The sequence below is a fragment of the Artemia sp. Qi Xiang Cuo genome, unplaced genomic scaffold, assembly GCF_049724085.1.
Source record: "Artemia sp. Qi Xiang Cuo unplaced genomic scaffold, ASM4972408v1 HiC_scaffold_2952, whole genome shotgun sequence".
Lineage (NCBI taxonomy): Eukaryota > Metazoa > Arthropoda > Branchiopoda > Anostraca > Artemiidae > Artemia > Artemia sp. Qi Xiang Cuo.
The window spans coordinates 16,436-44,247 of NW_028300350.1; the positions used below are offsets into that span (position 1 = coordinate 16,436).

Below are 27,812 nucleotides of genomic sequence, written 5' to 3' on the forward strand. Positions count from 1 at the left end.
CTTCTCGAAAGGAGAATGGGCTGCATTGTTGTATCAGTTCCGAACTGACAGAACCGCGCAAACTTTCTTGCAAGGTTATGACCATAGTGACCTAGTAGCAACTCGACTTTTAACATCTTCTTCGACGAATTGGGACATAAGTTTGCCAGCAAGCAATCAACTAATCACAGACTTGTCATCTAACAAAACAATGGAAATAGTTTTGGAATGGAAAATAATGAGAGAGAGTAATAGCGAGGATGTGGAAGAAGTAGCCTCTAGCGAGCGGGTTGTTCAACTCGAAGCCTTTGTTGATGGAAATAGGAATAAGGCAAGTATTATCTTTGAAAAGTACACTCTCGTTCAAAATTTTATTTTACTCACACTTTTCAGTAGTACTGATCAGTTGTAAAACATTAATCTGACTAAATGTGGTTTATTTTTATACCCTATAAGGATAGTAGGAACCTATCATGAGGTCCTGTACGAACACATGTGCTGCCATCTACAATTTAGTCTAACGCTGACGGGTCATAATTTATGCATGTTTTTATGGTTTTTGTCACTGAGAATGAAAAATAGGATTTTTCTCACTCTGATGGATGTTTCCTGAATGTCAAAAACAATTGAAGGATGTTTCTTGGATGTCAAAAGCAATTTATGCATGTTTTTAAGGTTTTTGTCACTGAGAATGAAAAAACAGGATTTTTATCACTTTGATGGATGTTTCCTGGATGTCAACAACAATTGAAGGATGTTTCTTGGATGTCAACAGCAATTTATGCATGTTTTTTTGGTTTTTGTCACTGAGAATAAAAAACGGGATTTTTCTCACTTTGATGTATTTTCAAGTTCGATTTATTTGTTGGTGTTCGTCCAGGAGAATTGTCTCCGGGCGAAGTTTGCACATGTGCATTGACGGTGGGGAGAATGTTTTGATCTTAGAGATGAAGATATTAACGTGGGAAAGGGTTTCCTAGGAATTTAAATGTGACAGCGCAGGGATGCCAAAACAAAAGGAACACGCAGAAATTACGTTTAGGGATTATTTGGGCGAAACCGTTTTGAGACATTTTAGAAGATGATTTGGATGAAACAGTTAGAGAAATTTTAAAAGATGATTTTAGAAGATGATCTGAGGGTGAGACTCTGTGGTCGTTATAATACACAAGTTCCATTTGAACAGTGTTGTGAGTTCCCCTACCCCAACAACCCCCTACCACAACCCCAAAGGGCTCCGATCCCCCTACCCCAACCCCGAAGGAACCCCCCGACCCCCAAAGGCCCCCGGTCCCCCAATGCCCCCCCCCGAGTCCCCAAAAGTCCCCCGGGCCCCCAAAGAGCCCCGGGCCCCAAAAGGCCCCCCGGACCCCCAAAAGGCCCCCGGGGCCCCCCAAAAAGCCCCCAGGCCCCCCCAACTTTTTTGCCCCCCATTTTTAATACTTTTTAATTTGCGCATTTTGAGACACAAAAGGGTCCCATCCCCCCACATTTTGACTCCCCCTCCCCACATTAGTGTTTTGTCATGGTTTACCACGTCAAAGTTACATTCTCCTGATTTTTCAAAGTTCATTTTCGTTTTCTTTCGTTGAAATGCAAGAGTTGGAATATTTCAGTAATGTTTTATCTTGGTTTACTTTTTCGCAGTTACATTCTCTTGATTTTTCAAAGTTCATTTTGTATTTTTATCATTGATATGCAAGATTTTAATTTTTTCAGTAGTGTTTTGTTTTGGTTTACCTAGTCACAGTTACATCTTCTTGATTTTTCGAAGCTCATTTTGTATTTCTATCATTGAAATGCATGAGCTTGAATATTCCAGTAGTGTTTTGTTGTGGTTTACCTTGTCACAGTTACATTCTCTTGATTTTTCAAAGTTCATTTTGAATTTCTTTCATTGAAATATAAGAGTTGAATTATTTCAGTAGTGCTTTGGTGTGGTTTACCTTATCAAAGTTACATACTCTTGATTTTTCAAAGCTCAATTTGAATTTCTTTCATTGAAATGCATGAGTTGGAATATTTCAGTAGTGTTTTGTCGTGGTTTACCTTGTCAGAGTTACATTCTCTTGATTTTTCAAAGTTCATTTTGAATTTATTTCATTGAAATATAAGAGTTGGATTATTTCAGTAGTGTTTTGTCGTGTTTCACCTTGTCACAGTTACATTCTCTTGATTTTTCAAAGTTCATTTTGGATTTCTTTCGTTGAAATGCAAGAGTTGGAATATTTCAGTAGTTCAGTAGTTTCAAACTTCATTTTGGTTTTCTTTCATTGAAATGCAAGAGTTGGATTATTTCAGTAGTGTTTTGTTGTGGTTTACCTTGTCGCAGTTACATTCTCTTAATTTTTCAAATTTCATTTTGAATTTCTTTCGTTGAAATAAAAAAGTTGGAATATTTAAGTTGTGTTTGTCGTGGTTTACCTTGTCACAGTTACATTCTCTTGATTTTCTAAAGTTCATTTTGAATTTCTTTCATTGAATATGTCAGTAGTGTATTGTCGTGATTTACCTTGTCACAGTTACATTCTCTTGATTTTTAAAAGTTCATTATCTAGTTCTTTAGTTTAAATGCAAGAGTTGGATTATTTCATTAGGTTTTTGTTGTGGTTTAACTTGTCACAGTTACATTTTCTTGATTTTTAAAAGTTCATTTGGAATTTATTTCCTTGAAATGTAAGAATTGGAATATTTCAGTAGTGTTTTGTATTGGTTTACATTGTCACAGTTACATTATCTTAATTTTTCAAAGTTCATTTTGGATTTCTTTCATTTAAATGAAATATTTGGAATATTTCAGTAGTGTTTTGTTTTGGTTTAACTTGTAAAAGTTACACTCTCTTGATTTTTCAAAGTTCATTTTGGATTTCTTTCATTGAAATGTAAGAGTTGGAATATTTCAGTAGTGTTTTTTAATTGTTTTCCTTGTCAAAGTTACATTCTCTTGATTTTTATATTTAAATGAAGGAAATTCAAATTAACTTTTAAAAATAAAGAAAATTTAACTGTTACAAGGTAAACCACGACAAAACACTACGGAAATATTCCAACTTTTTTATTTCAACGAAAGAAATTCAAAATGAACTTTGAAATTCAAAATGAACTGTTTTGTTGTGGTTTACCTTGTCGCAGTTACATTCTCTTAATTTTTCAAAGTTCATTTTGAATTTCTTTCGTTGAAATAAAAAGTTGGAATATTTCAGTAGTGTTTTGTCGTGGTTTACCTTTTCAGAGTTACATTCTATTGATTTTTCAAGTTCATTTTTAATTTCTTTCATTGAAATATAAGAGTTGGATTATTTCAGTAGTGTTTTGTCGTGGTTCACCTTGTCACAATTACCTTCTATTAATTTTTGAAAGTTCATTTTGGATTTATTTCGTTGGAATGTATAAGTTGAAATATTTCATTTGTGTTTGTCGTGGTTTACCTTTTCATAGTTATATTCTTTTTATTTTTCGATGTTCAATTGAATTTCCTTCATTGAAATGGAAGAGTTGGAATATTTCAGTAGTGTTTTGTCGTGATTTACCATTTCACAGTTACATTCTCTTGATTTTTCAAAGTTCATTTTCGATTTCTTTCGTTAAAATGCAAGATTTGGAATATTTCAATAGTGTTTTGTCATGATTTACCTTGTCACTGTTACATTCTCTTAATTTTTCAAAGTTCATTTTGAATTTCTATCGTTGAAATGCAAGAGTTGGAATATTTCAGTAGTGTTTTGTTGTTGTTTACCTTGTCACAGTTACATTCTCTTTATTTTTCAAAGTACATTTTGATTTTCTTTCATTGAAATGAAAGAGTTGGAATAATTCAGTAGTGTGTTATTGTGGTTTACCTTGTCGCAGTTACATTCTCTTAATTTTTCAAAGTTCATTTTGAATTTCTTTCGTTGAAATAAAAAGTTAGAATATTTCAGTAGTGTTTTGTCGTGATTTACCTTGTCACAGTTACATTCTCTTGATTTTTCAAAGTTCATTTTGAATTTCTTTCATTGAAATATAAGAGTTTGATTATTTCAGTAGTGTTTTGTTGTGGTTTACCTTGTCGCAGTTAGATTCTCTTGATTTTTCAAAGTTCATTTTGGATTTCTTTCCTTGGAATGCAAGAGTTGCAATATTTCAGTAATGTTTTAGTCTTGGTTTACCTTGTCACAGTTAAATTCTCTTAATTTTTCAAATTTAAGTTCGAATTTATATCGTTGAAATTCAAGAGTTGGAATATTTCAGTTGCGTTTTGTGGTGGTTTACGTTGTTGCATTTAAATTATCAAAATTTTTCAAAGATAATTTTTTGTTTTTTTGGTTGGAATGTCTGAGTCGAAAGATATCAGTTGTTTATTTTTATGGTCTTCCTTAACAAATTTACACTCTCTTTATTTTTCAAAGCTTGTGGTGGATTTCTGTAGTTGAAATGCAAGATTCGAAATATTTCAGTAGAGGTGTGTCATGGTTTTCATTGTAACAATTAAAATATCATGTTTTTTCTATTTAAATGAAGGAAATTCAAATTAAATTTTAAAAATCAAGAAAATTTAACTGTGAAAAGGTAAACCACGACAAAACACAACGGAAATATTACAACTGTTTTATTTCAATGAACGAAATTCAAACGGAGATCTGAAATATTAATAGCATTTAACTACGATAATGAAAACCACAACAAGACTATAATGAAATAATCAAGTCCTTGCATCTCGTTGAAAAAAATTGACACAAAAATGTGAAAAATTAATAGACTATAACTGTGACATGGTAAATCACAATAAAACACTACTGAAATATTCCAACTCTTCCATTTCAATGAAGGAAATTCAAATGAACTTTGAAAAATCAAAAAAATGTAACTGTGAAAAGGTAAACCACGACAAACACAACTGAAATATTCCAACTTTTTTATTTCAACGAAAGAAATTCAAAATGAAATTTGAAAAATTAAGAGAATGTAACTGCGACAAGGTAAACCACAACAAAACACTACTGAAATATTCCAACTCTTGCATTTCAATGAATGAAATTCAAAATTAAGGTTGAAAAATCTATGGAATGTAACTTCGAAATTGTAAAACATAGAAGAACACTATTGAAACATACACACTCTTTTATTTCTCACCAAGAAATCCAAAAAATGAACTTTGAAAAATCAATAGAATATAACTCTAGTACGGTTAATCATGACGAGAAACTACTGAAATATTCCAACTTTTTTATTTCAATGAAAGAAATCCAAAATGAGCTTTGAAAAATTAAGAGAATGTAACTCTGACAAGGTAAACCACAACAAAACACTACTGAAATAATCCAACTCTTATATTTCAATGAAAGAAATTCAAAATGAACTTTGAAAAATTAAGAGAATGTAACTGTGAAAAGGTAAACCATGATAAAACATTACTGAAATATTCCAACTCTTGCATTTCAACGAAAGAAAATCCAAAATGAACTTTGAAAAATCAAGAGAATGAAACTGTGACAAGGTAATCCACGACAAAACACTACTGAAATAATCCAACTCTTGCATTTAAATGAAAGAAATTCAAAATGAATTTTTAAAAATCAAGAGAATGTAACTGTGACAAGGTAAACCACGACAAAAAACTACTTAAATATTCCAACTCTTGCATTTCAATGAAAAAAATTCAAAATGGACTTTGAAAAATCAAGAGAATGTAACTGTGACAAGGTAAACCACAACAAAACATCACTGAAATATTCCAACTCTTGCATTTCCAGGAAAGAAATTCAAAATGAAATTTGAAAAATCAAGAGAATGTAACTGTGAGAAGGTAAACTACAACAGAACACTACTGAAATATACCAACTTTGCATTTCAACGAAAGAAATTAAAAATTAACTTTAAAAAATCAAGAGAATATAACTGTGACGAGGTAAATAACGACAAACACTACTGAAATATTCCAACTCTTGCATTTCAACGAAAGAAATTCAAAATGAACTTTGAAAAATTAAGAGAATGTATCTGTGACAAGGTAAACCATGACGAAACACTACTGAAATATTCCAACTCTTGCATTTCAACGAAAGAAATCCAAAATGAACTTTGAAACATCAAGAGAATGTAACTGTGACAAGGTAAACCACGACAAAAAACTACTGAAATAATTCAACTCTTGCATTTCAACGAGAGAAATCCAAAATGAACTTTGAAAAATCAAGAAAATGTAACTATGACAAGGTAAACCAAGACAAAACACTACTGAAATATTCCAACTGTTGCATTTCAATGAAAGAAATTCAAAAGGAACTTTGAAAAATCAAGAGAATGTAAGTGTGACCAGGTAAACCACAACAAAACACGACTGAAATATTCCAACTCTTGCATTTCAATAAAAAAAATCCAAAATGAACTTTGAAAAATCAAGAGGAATTTAAATGTGATAATGTAAACCATTACAAAACACTAATTAAATGTTCCAACTCTTGCATATCAATGAAAGAAATCCAAAACTAACTTTGAAAAGTCAAAATAATGTAACTGCAATAAGGAATACCACTAAAAAAAACTAATGAAATATTCAAAATCTTGCATTTCAATGAATGAAATACAAAATGAACTTTGAAAAATCGAGAGAATGTAACTGTGCCATGGAAAAGCAGAACAAAACACTACTTAAATATTAAAACTCTTGCATTTCAACGAAAGAAATCTAAAATGAACTTTAAAAAATCAATAGAATATAACTGTGACAAGGTAAACCACGACAAATCACTAATGCAATTTTCCAACTCATGCCTTTCAACGAAAGAAATCCAAATGAACTTTGAAAAATCAAGAAAACGTAACTCTATCAATGTAAAGCACAACAAAACACATTTCAACGAAAGAAATTAAAAATGAACTTTGAAAAATCAAGAAAAAGTAACTGTGACAAGGTAAACCACAACAAAACACTACTGAAATATTCCAACTCTTGCATTTCAACGAAAGCAATACAAAATGAAATTTGAAAAATCAAGAGAATATAAGAGTGACAAAGTAAACCACGACAAAACACTACTGAAATATTCCAACTCTTGCATTTCAGGAAAGAAATTCAAAATGATCTTTGAAAAATCAAGAGAATGTAACTTTGACAAGGTAAACCACGACAAAACACTATTGAAATATACCAACTCTTGCATTTCACGAAAGAAATTCAAAATGAATTTTGAAAAATCAAGAGAATGTAACTTTGACAAGGTAAACCATGACAAAACACTACTGAAATATTCCAATTCTTGCATTTCAATGAAAGAAATTCAAAATGAAACTTTGAAAAATCAAGAGAATGTAACTGTGACAAGGTAAACAATGACAGAACACTACTGAAATATTCCAACTCTAGCATTTCAATGAAAGAAATTCAAATTGAACTTTGAAAAATCAAGAGATTTTAATTGTGACAAGGTAAAGCACGACAAAAAACTACTTAAATATTCCAACTCTTACATTTCAACGAAAGAAATCCAAAATGAACTTTGAAAAATCAAGAGACTGTAACTTCGTCAAGGTAAACAACAACAAAAAGCAAGTGAAATATTCCAATTCTTGCATTTCAATCAAAGAAAAACAAAATGATCTTTGAAAAATTAAGATAATGTATCTGCGACAATGTAAACCATGACAAAAAAATACTGAAATATTCCAATTTTTGCATTTCAACGATAGAAATTCAAAATAAACTTTGAAAAATCAATAGAATGTAACTGTGAAAAGTTAAACCATTATAAAACCCCATTGAATTATTCCAACTCTTTCATTTCAATAAAATAAATCTAAATTGAACTTTGAAAAATCAAGAGAATGTAACTGTTAAATGGTAAACCACGACAAAACACAACTGAAATAATCCAACTCTTACATTTCAACGAAAGAAATAGAAAATGAACTTTGAAAAATCAAGATAATGTAAGTGTGACAAGGTGAACCACTACAATACACTACTGAAATAATAGAACTCTTACATTTCAACTAAATAAATCCAAAATTAACTTTGAAAAATCAAGAGAATGCAACAGTGAAAGGGTAAACCACGACAAAATACTACTGAAATATTCCAACTCTTGCATTTCAATGAAAGAAAATCAAAATGAAGTTTGAAAAATCAAGAGAATGTAACTGTGACAAGGTAAACCACAACAAAACACTACTGAAATATTCCAACTCTTGCATTTCAACGATAGAAATTCAAAATGAACTTTGAAAAATTAAGAGAATATAACTGTGACAAGGTAAACCACGACAAAACACTACTGAAATATTCCAACTTTTTATTTCAATGAAAGAAATCCAAAATGAGCTTTGAAAAATCAAGAGAATGTAACTCCGACAAGGTAAACCACGATAAAACACTACTGAAATAATTCAACTCTTATATTTCAATGAAAGAAATTCAAAATGTACTTTGAAAAATCAAGAGAATGTAACTGTGACAAGGTAAACCATGATAAAACATTACTGAAATATTCCAACTCTTGCATTTCAAAGAAAGAAAATCCAAAATGAACTTTGAAAAATCAAGAGAATGAAACTGTGACAAGGTAATCCACGACAAAATACTACTAAAATAATCCAACTCTTGCGTTTCAATGAAAGAAATTCAAAATGAACTTTGAAAAATCAAGAGGATGTAACTGTGACAAGTTAAACCACTAAAACAAACTACTGAAATATTCCAACTCTTGCATTTCAACGAAAGAAATTCAAAATGGACTTTGAAAAATCAAGAGAATGTAACTGTGACAAGGTAAACCACAACAAAACACCAATGAAATATTACAACTCTTGCAGTTCAACGAATGAAATTCAAAATGAACTTTGAAAAATCAAGAGAATGTAACTGTGACAAGGTAAACCACAACAGAACACTACTGAAATATTCCAACTTTGCATTTCAACGAAAGAAATTAAAAATGAACTTTGAAAAATCAAGAGAATATAACTGTTATGAGGTAAACAACGACAAAACACTACTGAAATATTACAGCTCTTGCAATTCAACGAATGAAATTCAAAATGAAATTTGAAAAATTAAGAGAATGTAACTGTGACAAGGTAATCTACGAAGAAACACTACCGAAATGTTCCAACTCTTGCATTTCAACGAAAGAAATCCAAAATGAACTTTGAAAAATCAAGAGAATGTAACTGTGACAAGGTAAACCACGACAAAACACTACTGAAATAATCCAACTCTTGCATTTCAATGAAAGAAATCCAAAATGAACTTTGAAAAATCAAGAGAATGTAAGTTTGACAAGGTAAACCAAGACAAAACACTACTGAAATATTCCAACTTTTGCATTTGAATGAAATAACTCCAAAATGAACTTTGAAAAATCAAGAAACTGTAACTGTGACTAGGTAAACCACAACAAAACACTACTGAAATATTCAAACTCTTGCATTTCAGTAAAAAAATCCAAAATGAGCTTTGAAAAATCGAGAGAATTTAACTGTGACAAGGTAAACCAAGACAAAACACTACTGAAATATTCAAACTCTTGCATTTCAATGAAAGAAATACAAAATGAACTTTTAAAAGTCAAAAGAATGTAACTTTGACAAGGTAAACCACAACAAAACACTACTGAAATATTCCAACTCTTGCATTTCAATGAAAGAAATCCAAAATGAACTTTGAAAAATCGAGAGAATGTAACTGTGACATGGTAAAGCACAACAAAACACTACTGAAATATTCTAACTCTTACATTTCAACGAAAGAAATCGAAAATGAACTTTAAAAGATCAAGAGAATATAACTGTGGCAAGGTAAACCACGACAAATCACTAATGAAATATTCCAACTCATGCATTTCAACGAAAGAAATCAAAATGAACTTTGAAAAATCAAGAAAATGTAACTGTGTCAATTTAAAGCACAACAAAACACATTTCAACGAAAGAAATTAAAAATGAACTTTGAAAAATCAAGAAAAAGTAACTGTGACAAAGTAAACCACAACAAAACACTACTGAAATATTCCAACTCTTGCATTTTAACGAAAGAAATCAAAAATGAACTTTGAAAAATCAAGAGAATGTCACTGTGACAAGTTAAACCACGACGAAACAATACTAAACATTCCAAATCTTGAATTTAAGGAAAGAAATTCAAAATGAACTTTGAAAAATAAAGAGAATGTAACTTTGACAATGTAAACCACGACAAAACACTAATGAAATATTCCAACTCTTGCATTTAACGAAAGAAATTCAAAATGAAATTAGAAAAATCAAGAGAATGTAACTGTGACAAGGTAAACCACGACAAAACACTACTGAAATATTCCAACTCTTGCATTTCAATGAAAGAAATTCAAAATGAAACTTTGAAAAATCAAGAGATTGTAACTGTGACAAGGTAAACCATGACAGAACACTACTGAAATATTCCAACTCTTTCATTTCAATGAAAGAAATTCAAAATGAACTTTGAAAAATCAAGAGATTGTAACTTTGACAAGTTAAAACATGACAAAAAACTACTGAAATATTCCAACTCTTACATTTCAATGAAAGAAATCCAAACTGAACTTTGAAAAATCAAGAGAATTTAACTTTGACAAGGTAAAACACGACAAAACACTACTGAAATATTCCAACTCTTTCATTTCAATGAAAGAAAATCAAAATGATCTTTGAAAAATCAAGAGAATGTAACTGCGACAATGTAAACCATGACAAAAAACTACTGAAATATTCCCATTTTTTTATTTTAACGATAGAAATCCCAAATGAACTTTGAAAAATAAAGAGAATGTGAATGTGATTAGGTAAACCATAATAAAACCCCAGTGAATTATTCTAACTCTTTCATTTCAACGAAATAAATACAAAAAGAAGTTTGAAAAATCAAAAGAATGTAACTGTTAAATGGTAAACCAATACATAACACTACTGAAATAATCTAACTCTTACATTTCAACGAAAGAAATCAAAAATGATCTTTGAAAAATCAAGAGAATGTAACTGTGAAATGGTGAACCACGACAAAACACTACTGAAATAATCCAACTCTTATATTTCAATGAAAGAAATTCAAAATGAACTTTGAAAAATGAAGAAAATATAACTGTGGAAAGGTAAACCCATACAAAACACTACTGAAATATTACAATTCTTTAATTTCAAATAAATAAATCAAAAATGAAATTTTAAAAATAAATAAAATTTAACTGTGAAAAGGTAAACCCCAACATAATACTACTGAAATAATCAAAATCTTGCATTTAAACTAAAGAAATCCAAAATGAAATTTGAAAAATCAAGAGAATGTAACTGTGACATGGTAAAGCACAACAAAACACTACTGAAATATTCCAACTCTTACATTTCAACGAAAGAAATCGAAAATGAACTTTAAAAAATCAAGAGAATATAAATGTGACAAGGTAAACCACGACAAATCACTAATTAAATATTCAAACTCATTACTTACAACTAAAGAAATCCAAATGAACTTTGAAAAATCAATAAAACTTAACTCCTTTAAGTTAAATCAAAACAACAAACATATCAAAGAAATAAATCAAAAAATAACTTTGAAAAATCAAGAAAAAGTAAGTGTGACAAGGTAAAACATAATAAAACACTACTGAAATATTCCAAGTCTTGCATTTCACGTAAGAAATTCAAAATGATCTTAGAAAAATCAAGAGAATGTAAAAGTGACAAGGTAAACCACGACAAAACACTACTGAAATATTCCAACTCTTGCATTTCACGAAAGAAATTCAAAATGAATTTTGAAAAATCAAGAGAATGTAACTGTGACAAGGTAAACTACGACAAAACACTACTGAAATATTCCAACTCTTACATTTTAATGAAAGAAATCCAAAATAAACTTTGAAAAATCAAGAGAATGTAACTGTGACAAGGTAAACCACGACAAAACACTAATGAAATATTCCAACTCTTGCATTTCAACGAAAGAAATTCAAAATAAACTTTGGAAAAGCAAGAGAATGTAACTGTGACAAGGTAAACCATGACAAAACACTACTGAAATATTCCAACTCCTGCATTTCAATGAAAGTAAATCAAAATTAAACTTTGAAAAATCAAGAGATTGTAACTGTGACAAGGTAAACCATGACATAACACTACTGAAATATTCAAACTCTAGCATTTCAATGAAAGAAATCCAACATGCACTTTGAAAAATCAAGAGATTGTAACTTTGACAAGGTAAACCATGACAAAACACTACTGAAATATTTCAACTCTTACATTTCAATGAAAGAAATCCAACATGAACTTTGAAAAATCAAGAGAATGTAACCATGACAAGGTAAACCACAACAAAACACTACTGAAATAATCCAACTCTTTCATTTCAATGAATGAAAATAAAAATTAAGTTTGAAAAATTAAGAGAATGTAACTGTGACAAGGTAAACCATGACAAAACACTCTTAATATAGAAATTCAAAATGAACTTTGAAAAATCAAGAGAATGTAACTGTGACAAGGTAAACCTCGATAAAACACTAATTAGTTATTCCAACTCATGCATTTCAACGAAATAAATAGAACAAGAACATTGAAAAATCAAAAGTATGTAACTTTTAAACGGTAAACCACGAAATAACACTACTGAAATAACTAACTCTTACATTTCAACGAAAGAAATCAAAAATGAACTCTGAAAAATGAAGAAAATATAACTGTGAAATTGTGAATCACAACAAAACACAACTGAAACATTCCAATTCTTTCATTTCAATGAAAAAAATCAAAAATGAACTCTGAAAAATCAAGAAAATGTAACTATGACAATGTAAACCACAACAAAATACTACTGAAATATTCCAACTCTTGCATTTCAACGATAGAAATACAAAAAGAACTTTTAAAAATTCAGAGAATGAAACTGTAACAAGGTAGACCATGACAAAAAACTACTGAAATATTCAAACTATTTCATTTCAACGAAAGAAATCGAAAATGAACTTTGAAAAATCAAGGTAATGTAACTGTGACAAGATAAAGAACAACATAAAACTACTGAAATATTCCAACTCTTGCTTTTCAATGAAAGAAATCCAAAATGAACTTTGCAAAATAAAGAGAATGTAACTGTGACAAGGTAAACCACAACAAAACACTACTGAAATATTCAAACTCTTGCATTTCAGTGAAAGAAATCCAAAATGAGCTTTGAAAAATCGAGAGAATTTAACTGTGACAAGGTAAACCATGACAAAACACTACTGAAATATTCAAACTCTTGCATATCAACTAAAGAAATCCAAAACGATCCTTGGAAAGTCAAAATACTGTAACTTCAACAAGGTAAACAATAACAAAACATTACTGAAATATTCCAACCCTTGATTTTCAATGAAAGAAAACCACAAGGAACTTGTAAAACTTATTAGATTGTAAACATGTCCTGGTCAACCACGACAAAACAATAATGAAATGTTCAGACTAATGCATATCAAAGAAATAAATACAAAACTAAATTTAAAAAGTCAAAATACTGGAAGTTCAATAAGGAATACCCCAACAAAACACTACTCAAATAATTAAAATCTTGCATTTGAATGAAAGAAATCGAAAATGAACTTTGAAAAATCGAGAGAATGTAACTGTGCTATGGTAAAGCACAACAAAACACTACTGAAATATTCTAACTCTTACATTTCAACGAAAGAAATCGAAAATGAACTTTGATAGATCAAGAGAATATAACTGTGACAAGGTAAACCACAACAAAACACTACTGAAATATTCCAACTCGTTACTTTCAAATAAAGAAATCAAAACTAACTTTGAAAGATAAATAAAACGTAAGTGTGTTAAGGTAAATCAAAAAAAACAACAATTAAACGAAAGAAATCAACAGTTAACTTTGAAAAAGTAAGAAAATGTATCTGTGAAATAGTAAACCACGACAAAAAACTAATGAAATATTCCAATTCTTGCATTTCACGAAAGTAATTCAAAATGAATTTTGAAAAATCAAGAGAATGTAAGTGTGACAAGGTAAACCATGACAAAACACTACTGAAATATTCCAACTCTTAAATTTCAATTAAAGAAATACAAAATGAAATTTAAAAATGAAGAGAATGTAACTGTAACAAGGTAAACCACGACAAAACACAACTGAAATATTCAAATTCTTGCATTTCAACTAAAGAAATTCAAAATTAACATTGAAAAATCAAGAGAATGTAACTGTGACAAGATAAACCATGACAAAACACTACTGAAATATTCAAACTCTTTCATTTCAATGAAATAAAATCAAAATGAAAATTTGAAAATTCAGGAGAATGTATCTGTGAAAAGGTAAACCATGACAGAACACTACTGAAATATTCAAACTCTTTCATTTCAATGAAAAAAATCCAACATGCACTTTGAGAAATCAAGAGAATGTAACTTTGACAAGGTAAACCATGAAAAAACACTACTGAAATATTCCAACTCTTACATTTCAATGAAAGAAATCCAACATAAACTTTGAAAAATCAAGAGAATGTAACTGTGACAAGGTAAACCACGACAAAACACTACTGAAATATTCCAACTTTTTTATTTCAACGAAAGAAATTCAAAATGAAATTTAAAAAATTAAGAGAATGTAACTGCGACAAGGTAAACCACAACAAAACACTACTGAAATAATCCAACTCTTGCATTTCAATGAAAGAAATCCAAAATGAACTTTGAAAAATCAAGAGAATGTAACTCTGACAAGGTAAACCACGACAAAACACTACTGAAATAATCCAACTCTTATATTTCAATGAAAGAAATTCAAAATGAACTTTGAAAAATTAAGAGGATGTAACTGTGAAAAGGTAAACCATGATAAAACATTACTGAAATATTCCAACAATTTAATTTCAACGAAAGAAAATCAAAACTGAACTTTGAAAAATCAATAGAATGAAACTGTGACAAGGTAATCCACGACAAAATACTACTAAAATAATCCAACTCTTGCATTTCAATGAAAGAAATTGAAAATGAACTTTGAAAAAATCAATAGAATGAAACTGTGACAAGGTAATCCACGAAAAAACACTACTGAAATATTCCAACTCTTGCATTTCAATGAAAGAAATTCAAAATTAACTTTGAAAAATCAAGAGAATGTAACTGTGACAAGTTAAACCACAACAAAACATCACTGAAATATTACAACTCTTGCAGTTCAACGAATGAAATTAAAAATTAACTTTGAAAAATCAAGAGAATGTAACTGTTAGAAGGTAAACTACAACAAAACACTACTGAAATATACCAACTTTGCATTTCAACGAATGAAATAAAAAATTAACTTTGAAAAATCAAGAGAATATAAAGGTGTCAAGATAAACCACGACAAACACTACTGAAATATTCCAACTATTGCATTTCAACGAAAGAAATGCAAAATGAACTTTGAAAAATTAAGAGAATTTAACTGTGACAAGGTAATCCATGACAAAACACTACTGAAATATTCCAACTATTTCATTTCAACGAATGATATTTCCCATTGAAATTGAACCAACGTGCGATAGAGTGTGTGACATGATAAACCATGGCAAACACTTCTGAAATATTCTAAAACTCGCACTACAATGAAAGTAATTCAGAATGATCATTGTAAATACTTGTGAATGTCAGAGTGAGATGGATAAGCACGGAAAATTATAATTCAAAAAATCCAACTCTTGCATTTCAATAAAAGAAATTCAAAATGAACTTTGAAAAATCAAGAAAACGTAAGTGTGACAAGGTAAACCACAACAAAACACAACTGAAATATTCCAACTCTTGCATTTCAATGAAAGGAATCCAAAATGAGCTTTGAAATATCATAAGAATGTAACTCTAACAAGGTAGACCATGACAAAACACTACTGAAATATTCAAACTCTTGCATTTCAACGAAAGAAATCCAAAATGAACTTTGAAAAATCAAGAGAATGTAACTGTGACAAGGTAAAGCACAACAGAACACTACTGAAATATTCCAACTCTTGCTTTTCAATGAAAGAAATCCAAAATGAACTTTGAAAAATCATGAGAATGTAACTGTGACAATGTAAACCATGACAAAACACTACTGAAATATTCAAACTCTTGCATTTCAATGAAAGAAATACAAAATGAACTTTGAAAAATTAAGAAAATGTAAGTTTGAAAAGGTAAACCACGACAAAACACTACTGAAATATCCCAACTCTAGACTTTCAATGAAAGAAATACAAATTGGACTTTTAAAAACAAAAAGATTGTAACTGTGACAAGGTAAACCAAGAAAAAACACTACTGAAATATTCCAACTGTTGCATTTCAATAAAAAAAATTAAAAATGAACTTTGAAAAATCAAGAAAATGTAAGTGTGACAAGGTAAACCACAACAAAACACTACTGAAATATTCCAACTCTTGCATTTCAATGAAAGAAATCCAAAATGAGCTTTGAAAAATCATGAGAATGTAACTATGACAAGGTAGACCATGACAAAACACTACTGAAATATTCCAACTCTTGCATTTCAACGAAAGAAATCCAAAATGAACTTTGAAAAATCAAGAGAATGTAACTGTGACAAGGTAAAGCACAACAGAACACTACTGAAATATTCCAACTCTTGCTTTTCAATGAAGAAATCCAAAATGAACTTTGAAAAATCATGAGAATGTAACTCTGACAAGGTAGACCATGACAAAACACTACTGAAATATTCCAACTCTTGCATTTCAACGAAAGAAATTCAAAATGAACTTTGAAAAATTAAGAGAATGTAACTGTGACAAGGTAATCCATGACGAAACACTACTGAAATATTCAAACTCTTGCATTTCAATGAAAGAAATACAAAATAAACTTTGTAAAAGCAAGAGAATGTAACTGTGACAAGGTAAACCATGACAAAACACTACTGAAATATTCCAACTCTTGCATTTCAATGAAAGAAATTCAAAATGAAACTTTGAAAAATCAGGAGAATGTAACTGTGACAAGGTAAACCATGACAGAACACTACTGAAATATTCAAACTCTTTTATTTCAATGAAAAAAATCCAACATTCACTTTGAGAAATCAAGAGAATGTAACTTTGACAAGGTAAACCATGACAAAACACTACTGAAATATTCCAACTCTTACATTTCAATGAAAGAAATCCAACATACACTTTGAAAAATCAAGAGAATGTAACTTTGACAAGGTAAACCATGACAAAACACTACTGAAATAATCCAAATTTTTTATTTCAACGAAAGAAATTCAAAATGAACTTTAAAAAATTAAGAGAATGTAACTGCGACAAGGTAAACCACAACAAAACACTACTGAAATATTCCAACTCTTGCTTTTCAATGAAAGAAATCCAAAATGAACTTTGAAAAATCAAGAGAATGTAACCGTGACAAGGTAAACCACGACAAAACACTACTGAAATAATCCAACTCTTATATTTCAATGAAAGAAATTCAAAATGAACTTTGAAAAATCAAGAGGATGTAACTGTGACAAGGTAAACCATGATAAAACATTACTGAAATATTCCAACTCTTGCATTTCAACGAAAGAAATTCAAAAATGAAATTTTAAAAATCAAGAGAATGTAACTGTGACAAGGTAATCCACGAAAAAACACTACTGAAATATTCCAACTCTTGCATTTCAATGAAAGAAATTGAAAATGAACTTTGAAAAAATCAAGAGAATGTAACTGTGACAATGTAAACCACGACAAAACACTACTGAAATAATCCAACTCTTGCATTTCAATGAAAGAAATTCAAAATAAACTTTGAAAAATCAAGAGAATGTAACTGTGACAAGGTAAACCACAACAAAACATCACTGAAATATTCCAACTCTTGCATTTCAACGAATGAAATTCAAAATGAACTTTGAAAAATCAAGAGAATGTAACTGTGACAAGGTAAACCACAACAGAACACTACTGAAATATTCCAACTTTGCATTTCAACGAAAGAAATAAAAAATGAACTTTGAAAAATCAAGAGAATGTAACGGTTTCAAGGTAAACCACGACAAACACTACTGAAATATTCCAACTCTTGCATTTCAACGAAAGAAATTCAAAATGAACTTTGAAAAATTAAGAGAATGTAACTGTGACAAGGTAATCCATGAAGAAACACTACTGAAATATGCCAACTCTTTCATTTCAACGAAAGAAATCCAAAATGAACTTTGAAAAATTAAGAGAATGTAAGAGTGTCAAGATAAACCCTAAAACAACACTACTGACATATTGCGACTCTTACCCTTCAGCGGAATAAATCCAAAATGAAATTTGAAAAATCATGGTAATGAAACAGTTACATTGTCAAACACAAAAAAACACTAATGAAATATTCCAACTCTTGCATTTCAATAAAAGAAATTCAAAATGAACTTTGAAAAATCAAGAAAACGTAAGTGTGACAAGGTAAACCACAACAAAACACTACTGAAATATTCCAACTCTTGCATTTCAATGAAAGGAATCCAAAATGAACTTTGAAAAATCATGAGAATGTAACTATAACAAGGTAGACCATGACAAAAAACTACTGAAATATTCAAACTCTTGCATTTCAACGAAAGAAATCCAAAATGAACTTTGAAAAATCAAGAGAATGTAACTGTGACAAGGTAAAGCACAACAGAACACTACTGAAATATTCCAACTCTTGCTTTTCAATGAAAGAAATCCAAAATGAACTTTGCAAAATCAAGAGAATGTAACTGTGACAAGGTAAACCACAACAAAACACTACTGAAAATTCAAACTCTTGCATTTCAGTGAAAGAAATCCAAAAATAGCTTTGAAAAATCGAGAGAATGTAACTGTGACAAGATAAAGCACAACAAAACACTACTCAAATATTCCAACTCATGCATTTAAATGACAGAAATTCAAAATGAACTTTGAAAAATAAAAAGAATGTAACTATGACAAGGTAAACCACAACAAAAAACTATTGAAATGTTCAAACTAATGAATTTCAAAGAAATAAATCCAAAATGAAATTTGAAAAATCAAAAGAATGTAACTGTGACAAGGTATACCACAACAAAACACTACTGAAATATTCCAACTCTTGCATTTCAATGAAAGAAATGCAAAATGAAATTTGAAAAATCGAGAGAATGTAACTGTGACATGGTAAAGCACAACAAAACACTACTGAAATATTCCAACTCTTACATTTCAACGAAAGAAATCGAAAATGAACTTTAAAAAATCAAGATAATATAACTATGACAAGGTAAAGCACAACAAATCACTACTGCAATTTTACAACTTTTGTATTTAAAATAAATAAATCAAAATTAACTTTTAAAGATCAAGAAAATGTAAGTGTGTTAATGTAAAGCACAACAAAACACAATTAAACTAAAGAAATTCAAAATGAACTTTGAAAAATCAAGAGAATGTAACTGTGACAAGGTAAACCACAACAAAAGACTATTGAAATATTCCAACTCTTGCATTTCAACGAAAGAAATCCGAAATGAACTTTAAAAAATCATGAGAATATAGCTATGACAAGGTAAACCACTACAAAACACTACTGAAATATTCCAAATCTCGCATTTCAGGAAAGAAATTAAAAATAAATTTGAAAAATCAAGTGAATGTAACTTTGACAAAGTAAACCACGACAAAACACTACTAAAATATTCCAACACTTGCATTTCACGAAAGAAATTCAAAATGAATTTTGAAAAATCAAGAGAATGTAACTGTGACAAGGTAAACCATGACAAAACACTACTGAAATATTCCAACTCTTGCATTTCAATGAAAGAGATTCAAAATGAAAATTTGAAAAATCAAGAGAATGTAACTGTGACAAGGTAAACCATGACAGAACACTACTGAAATATTCCAACTCTGTCATTTCAACGAAAGAAATCCATCATGCACTTTGAAAAATCAAGAGAATGTAACCTTGACAAGGTAAACCATGACAAAACACTACTGAAATAATCCAACTCTTGCATTTCAATGATAGAAACTCAAAATGATCTTTCAAAAATCAAGAGAATGTAACTGTGACAACGTAAACCATGACAAAACACTACTGAAATATTCCAACTTTTGAATTTCAACGAAAGAAATTCAAAATGAACTTTGAAAAATCAAGCGAATGTAACTGTGACAAGGTAAACCACAACAAAACCCTACTGAAATATTCCAACTCTTGCATTTCAACGAAAGAAATCGAAAAAGAACTTTGAAAAATCAAGAGAATGTAGCTGTTAAATGGTAAACCACGACAAAACACTATGGGGAAAAGAGAGTGGGTGGGATGGGATATGCCCTCCGATCACTTTTGACTCTAAATTAATTTAAAAAAAAACTTTCCGAAAAATAAGTTTTTCAAAGAAAAGTAAAGGCCATTTTAAACTTAAGCTCAGGAGATACAAATACCTGTTCAATTCAAACTCAAAACGACCAGAAATTATTATTCTGCAGGCTTCTGCAGTGAGACGATACCCAAGCTCTTGTTTGTAGTTATTTTTATTCGATTCAAACTTGATTTGCATATTCAATTTAAGTTTCACTCGTTTTAAGATTTATTTATTCATTTACATTAATATATATTGTGTGTTTGTTCGCATTGATTTTATTTAATTTCTGTTCGTTTTAAGTTTCGTTTATAATTTAATAGCAAAATATTTTTTTTCGTTTTAAGCTTGATTTTCATATTCAATGTAAGCATTACTCGCTTTAAGATCTATTTATTCATTTATATTATTACTTGTTTTATGTTTTTTGCTATGATTGTTTATTTAATTTCTGTTCGTTTTGGGTTTCATTTATTCTTTAATAGTAATTTCTGGTCGTTTTGAGTTTGAATTTAACAGGTATTTGTATCTCCCGAGCTTAAGTTTAACATGGCCTTTACTTTTCTTTGAAAACCTTATTTTTCGGAAAGTTTTTTTTAAATTAATTTTTGTTCGTTTTTGATTGCAAAAAGTTTCAAGTTTTTATGGCATTGGGGGGGGGGGTACTTAATGTCCGATTATTATTGACTTTAAAAAACAGATCTAGAACTTTTAATTTAAATCGAATGGGGCTTTTTCAAAGTCTATGCGATTACCTCTTTGATAAAAACCTTATATATGAACAATAGACAGCTTGCATAACTTGTGGACAGCGATTGACAACAATGAATGGATTGAAAAAATAGCTCCAATAGGGGGTTTAGACCATTTCCCTTGCTGACACAAAGGGATCACGACTGTTTGGAATTTACCTAAATAGGAATTTGTGTGCCAAAGCAATTTTGCATCTATCACAGAGTATGTATTTTAACCTTATAATTGGATAATTATAAAAGATTTCCTATGTGTTATTCCCATACAAAACCCCTTCCCATAAGTTATAAACCCCCATTAGTAAGTTATGCCCCAAAGACGGTACGGTATGTATTATATAGGTTGGCATCACTTATCACTGTTCTCCGAAGCAAGAGACACAGATCAAGTGTATGTATTACATACGTCCAAATGTAATAATTTTGTTTCCATCATTGAACTTGACAAAAATAAAAACTCCTTCACCAACGGTATAAGTGTTTGCCTCATTGCTAGTTGCCACACTACATTATATGAAATACCCTGACCATGATTCCAATTCATTTGCCAACAATCTAATGTCTGCCTCATTTGGTGGCACTGAATTAGTTTACAGTTGTGACGAAGATACCGGCTTGTCACCTTTTATAACCTTCTGAGACCTGGTTTCCATATCTGTGGACATGGACATCCCCGTAAAAAAAATTTTCGCGCAGAGGCCTTGTCATCTAGCAAAGGTTTCGTTGTTTCAACGTGCTTTTCGGACCTGTAGTGCCATCTGTGATTTTCTTTCAGAAAGTTCCTGCGACTTTTAGTGGTGTTTTCACAAACTGGAAAAGGCTAAAAAAAGGAGATGAAAACAAGCAAAGGTAATAAAAAAGAAAAAAAAAAGAAAATAAGGTTTACTCTCTTGATTGTAGACAGTGCTCAGATAGTTTTAAAAGCAGTTAGTTTGATAAGTGTCATCTTTTGGAACTTGAAAAACCTCCACATCCACGTCTGTGGACATGCGGTTCCAATAGAGTAAAAAGTTAGGGTTGAGTTTCGTAGTTCAAATCTCGATTCTAATGGGAATAGCAGAGGCTAGTGATTGTTTTATTTACTAAATTGACAACAACCTATTAGTTTTAAGCTTACTGAACCTGTTCCTTCGTTGCAGTTTCCCTTGATGAAGCCCTCGGAATGCTCGATGAGAGCGACCTAGACCTCTCTGATTTAAATGATGCTGAGGAATGGTTCAAAAACCACTCTTTGTCGTCTTCAGCCTCTGATGGCGAACCATCTGTTGTGGTTATTCCGTCATCAAGCAGTTATGCTGTTCTTTCAGATGTTGAAAGTGAAGAATCTGATGATGACGTACCCTTAGCAAACCGCGCAAAACACTTGAAGGCTGACAAAATAGCATCAACGTTGTCCTGGAGGAAGTATTGACGGTTCAACCCTCATCGTGGCAAGGACCTGAGCCCCGTTCGCTTCCAGGAACACGACCGGAGTCCAGAACAATTCTTTTTGCAACATTACCCGGAGAGATTCTTCGAACGTACAGCTTTTTGCATGAACTACAACTATCAGTTGGCCCACCACAAAAGCTTGAATGTAACTCCAGACGAGTTGAAAATTTTTGTTGGCATTATCACCCTGATGGGGAACCTCAAGTTTCCTCAGATCTGCATGTGCTGGTCTGGGAAGTTCAGGGTGGAAGCCATATTGCAAAAGATGATTTGAGACAGATTCTTCACAATCCGGTCAAATCTGAAGTTTGTTGTTGATTCAGAAATATCAGACGAAGAAGAAAAAACCAAAAATAGACTTTGGAATGTGCAGCAGATCCTTAACAACTTCAGATATATCTGTCTTCAGTTGCCGCGTGACAGGAAGTGTCCAATCGACGAACAGATGATACCCTTCTAGGATATGTTGACTCTCAAGCAATATGTCCCCAACAAGCCCTATCCGGTTGTATTAAAAAAATTTGTGCTCGCCAGCTCCTCGGGGCTGATACTTGACTTCCAAATCTACTAGGGAGCCACCACCTTGGGAGAAGACCTGAGAGCCCATGGCTTGTCAGCTGGGATCGTACTGCGCTTGTCTGAGACCCTATCAGAAGGTACATACCTCTATTTTGACCGATTCTTCTCGTCTGTTAAGCTCCTCGATATGCTGGCTGAAAGAAAAATAAATGCGACCGGAACTATCATGAAGAACCGTTTGGGCGCCAACGACCAAATGCTTTTTACCGAAACAGAAATGAAAAAAAAGGGAAGAGAAACCTCTGTCATGTCTGTGTGCTCAAATAGAAAAGTAGCCGTGACCCATTGGTATGAAAACAAAGTGATTCTCCTGTCTTCAAACTACAAAGGCATAGAAGAGGAGACAGAGGTCAGACAGTATGACAAGTGCCAGGGGTCTTACCTGCAGGTCAAATGTCCACGAGTAGTCTCCAACTACAACACCTATATGGCTTGGGTCAACCTTGTGGACCACATGGTCAGCTATTACTGATTTGAGACGCGTGCTAAAAAATGAACTGTATGTCTGTTTGAGGTCACCAGAACTTTCTGGTGGCCTGAAACAGCTCATTGACCTTCGTCTCAACATGGCCGACTGTTTACTCATTTCAAAAAAAGAAATTATTCTTTACATGAGGGGGCCTGTCCCATCCTTGACCTCTTCCTCTTTGTGGTTAAGTAAGACCTTTTGTTCTGGTTCCTTAGGTAAGATTACTTAAACAAAAGGATAGTTTATTTTGAGTGAGAAGTAATTTTGAAAATACAAAATGTTTTTACGTAGAGAGCTAGAATTGGGAAAGGGGCAGTCCCCCCATTATATAAAGAATAGTTGTTGTTCGTCTTAGGTTTAATTAATTTTGTTCCTAACTTTCAGTTTAATAAGTTTTTTTTTAAGACTTAATAAATTCCTCAGTAAAGAAAATCCTATATAGGAAATAATCAGCAAGAGCTGGGTCATCACCCATTTTGTTCTAATATAAATCACGTAAGTATTTTGAATTTGTCAGAAAGATTTCATTTAGAAAATAAATTGAGTAAGGTTTTTTTTTGTTTAAGACTTAAATAAGTTCCTCAGTAAAGAAAATACTATATAGGACATAATCAGCAAGAGCAGGGTCATCACCCATTTTGTTCTAATATAAATCACGCAAGTATTTTGAATTTGTCAGAAAAATTTCATTTGGGAAATAAATTGAATCCAAGACTTTCAAACATGGTAAGAGGTATATATCTTTAATCAAATAAAAAAGGGCTGTCAAATGAGCTACTGCACAAACAAATATAAAGTAGTCCCAAACAGGAGTATCTGACCTTGTGTTATCTGACCTGGGCAATGTGAGAATGTGTTAAACAGGACAATATTCACGACCCTTGTTTGGGGGAGGGGTAGAGAAAAAAATCTTCTAGTAGACGTATTCTACATAAATGTTTGTTACTTTTGTATGAGTCGAACCAAAATTTCAAGGGGGAGGTCCAAAATCGGGTAAACACCAGTAGTAACCAAGGTACTATTTCTACGGGACATATAGCAATTTCTATGTTATTCTGGACCTTGTATACACCTTTTCAAAGAGATTCAGAGCTCCCTCACATGGCCTTCTGGATTCTACGGGACATATAGCAATTTCTATGTTATTCTGGACTTTGTATACACCTTTTCAAAAAGATTCAGATTTCCCTCACATTGTGTTATACTATGTTCCGTCTTGTGCTACTTGAGCTTTGCATAACATGTTATGAAGGACAAGTTGTTCTGACGCAATTTACCGGATTTCTAGTTCATGGTATATATGTCTTTTACGGTAAACCCGTGTTAGAAAACCGGCGCGTCTTGTTTAGCTTTTAATATATATCAATTATTTTTGTATATATTCAGCTTTCAGATTAGGATTTTCTACAGTTTGAATAGTTCATTCAATCTATCAGTATCGATATTTTTTGCAATCATTTACATAGATATGGAATATTCTAAGCAGCTTCTGATGAGTAAAATTTTCTCAATATTATAATAAAAAGAAATTGTCTCACCATTAAGTTAAGGAAGAAATTCCTTCCTTACACTTTTGTTTTTTTTTCACCATGTTGTTACCTCTTTTAAAAAGCTTCCTTCTTTTAAATATTAAACGGTCCATGTATTTAAATTTTAGTAAATATTCAAAAAAAGAGAGGCATGTTCACTTTGATTTTGGCTCGTTGTATATGAAAAATTAAAATAGAATTTGCATATTAGTTTCGACAGATATGAAAGGTCACATCCCTCCTCAATATCTTGCTCTTTACACTAAAGTTCGAATTTCGTTCAAATCACAAAGGTTGGTTAAGATATCTCTTTTGAAAATGCTAAAAAAAAAAATCGTTTTACTCGTAAATTCAAATTTCAGGAGGGACTTAGCCCCCCCCCTTCCCTCCAACAATACAAAATCTTAAAATATAATGATTATATTCAATAGAAAACGCTAAGTATGCTTTTTTCTATTATGTAAAACAAAAACCCACTCCCTCAATTGCTGTGTTACGATCATAATTCTTTAGTTTTAGTTATTTCGTTCAAACTGTGGCTTTTCACGTAATCCTCTTAACAAAACAGCAATTTCCGAAGCTTAGTAGGTAATATCTTGGCCCATTGTCATGAATTGAAACCTGTTTCTGCGATCTTCATCCTTCAAAGTGAAATTTTGAAAGACGTATTTATTAAGCTATTAATTGTTTAAAGCATATTCAAGCCTAGGTAGCATACTAGGACTCCCAAGGCTGTTCAGTATGATGAATGTATGTACGCGAATGAACATTTGAGCAGAAAAATATTGATTTGTAAAAAGTAGTAGGCATTCTAAAGCACTAATAGATTGAGCGCTACAAGTTTCAGAATCGACTTTATAGGTCAAATTATATCACGGGAAGAGGGTTTTAAAATCCCCCTTCCCTCCAAACTCAAAATTTTCCAAATTTTACTTAAGAAGCTTTTTAAATATAACTAAAGTGCTAAGACATAGAGTGCTACAAACATCAGAATAAACTTTAGAGGGCAATTCATCTGTAAAAGAGGGCTTATTACTAATTTTTTTCTTCTTTTTTAAGGATTTTGAAGTGGATTCATGCAATCTTCCTCCCTCCGAAAAGAGACCAAGATGGGATGATATCACATCAATGCAAGCTGCAAGACCATCAGTCATCAGATTTGCTAGTTCGTTGGACCAGCCAGGAATTTCTATGCAACCTGGCCAGAAATTTGAGTCAGCCTCATCTGCTCAAGATGGAGGGAACACTCCTCTTCACGCCTTGTCAGGGACTTCTGATGTATAAGTGCAGCCAGAACTTGTAAATGTATATATTTTTTTTTCTTTTACGTATTTTTAAAAAAATAAGACAAATTTTCTCAACCGCATAACTTTTGATGAGTAAAACTTAAACTTGTTTCTAAACTATTCTATAATAATAATCCTATTTCATTTTCTTTCATTAACCAAATTAGCAATATATAAAAGAATGGTTGTAACACAGAAGTAGCAAATAGCTTATCATAGATTTATAAAACTTTACCTGTAATTTCTCTTTTAAGCAAGATGTTATCTAATACAAAAATCCAATTATTTCTTTAAACAACTTCTATATAAACAAATTACTATTTCATTGTTGACAGTTGAACAACCGCTCTTGAACTAGGTTAATCTTTTGCATTAAGCTTTGTGTGTATCCGGCTCTTATCAAATGCCCCATCGAGAAGTTTTAATTTTAATCCTACAGTTATAAAATTCGAATTTTAATCATTCTTTACAAAAGTGATTTTCAAACGACTGGATTTTTATCTTCGATAAGATATTCACACGAAAAAAGAATTCTTAAAAGATGTTTTCGAAAAGGATTTGAGACTGAAACTCTAGGGTCGTTATAATACACAAGTTATATTTGAACGGTATTTTGAAGTCCTCTACCCCAACTCGAAACATCTCCAATCCTTCTACTCCAAAGGAAGCACCCATTCTCCAAAGGCCCCCCCCCGGAGCCCGAATTAGGGTCATCCAACATTTTAATTGTACTTTAGTTATTGATATGGAAGGGGAAAAAAGTTCTTTGCTTACAAATATTTATTTAGTTTAGGTTAACTACATCCGACGCTTCAATCAAATCCGTTGCCAAATGACATAGGAAAGTACGGATTTTCGAGAAAGTTACAAGAACACCAACAACCAGTACATTGGATTAAGGCTCATTAACTAAAGCTGAAGAGCAATTCTTCATAGAACATACAGAATCGATTGAATTTGCATCGGATGGTCGGATTTTATTGAGAATTATAATCAAGAGGAACAAGCACTAGAGATGGATCCCTATTTTGCATTTTTATTCTGAAAATTTTTTTTTGAATAAAACCATTAGTTTTATATATCATTCTCTTGTTCTAACTTATCCTCTAAGAATAAAACTTCATTTTAAAGACTAAAACGATATATATTTTTAACATGTTCAATTGTCATTATGAAAGACATAGACCAATGTAACTTTTTTTTCTTCTTTTAGTTGTTCAAATGGTGGGACAATGACTATGGAAAATTAACATAGTTTATTAACTTTTTAAAAATAATGCTTATTTCACATGGAAAATAAAATCTTTTTTCTACAGGTTAATGAAATACAACAACCGTTGGATGATAAAACATCGGAATTTACGGGGCCAATTCTATCACCGCCAATGGAATTTAGAGACGAACTTGCATTAGTTGTAGATAATATGGAATGGCAATGGGGTTTTCTTTAA

At 31.2% G+C, this 27,812-nt stretch overlaps 1 protein-coding gene across 1 annotated transcript; it reads left to right on the plus strand.

Moving 5' to 3' along the window:
* LOC148938763 (piezo-type mechanosensitive ion channel component-like) lies at window positions 1-27,812 on the plus strand (the record flags this gene model as incomplete). Its single annotated transcript, XM_089107552.1, has 3 exons — window positions 1-310; window positions 26,135-26,353; window positions 27,678-27,812. Coding segments are annotated over 3 exons (664 nt in total), but the record flags the coding sequence as incomplete, so codon positions are not given.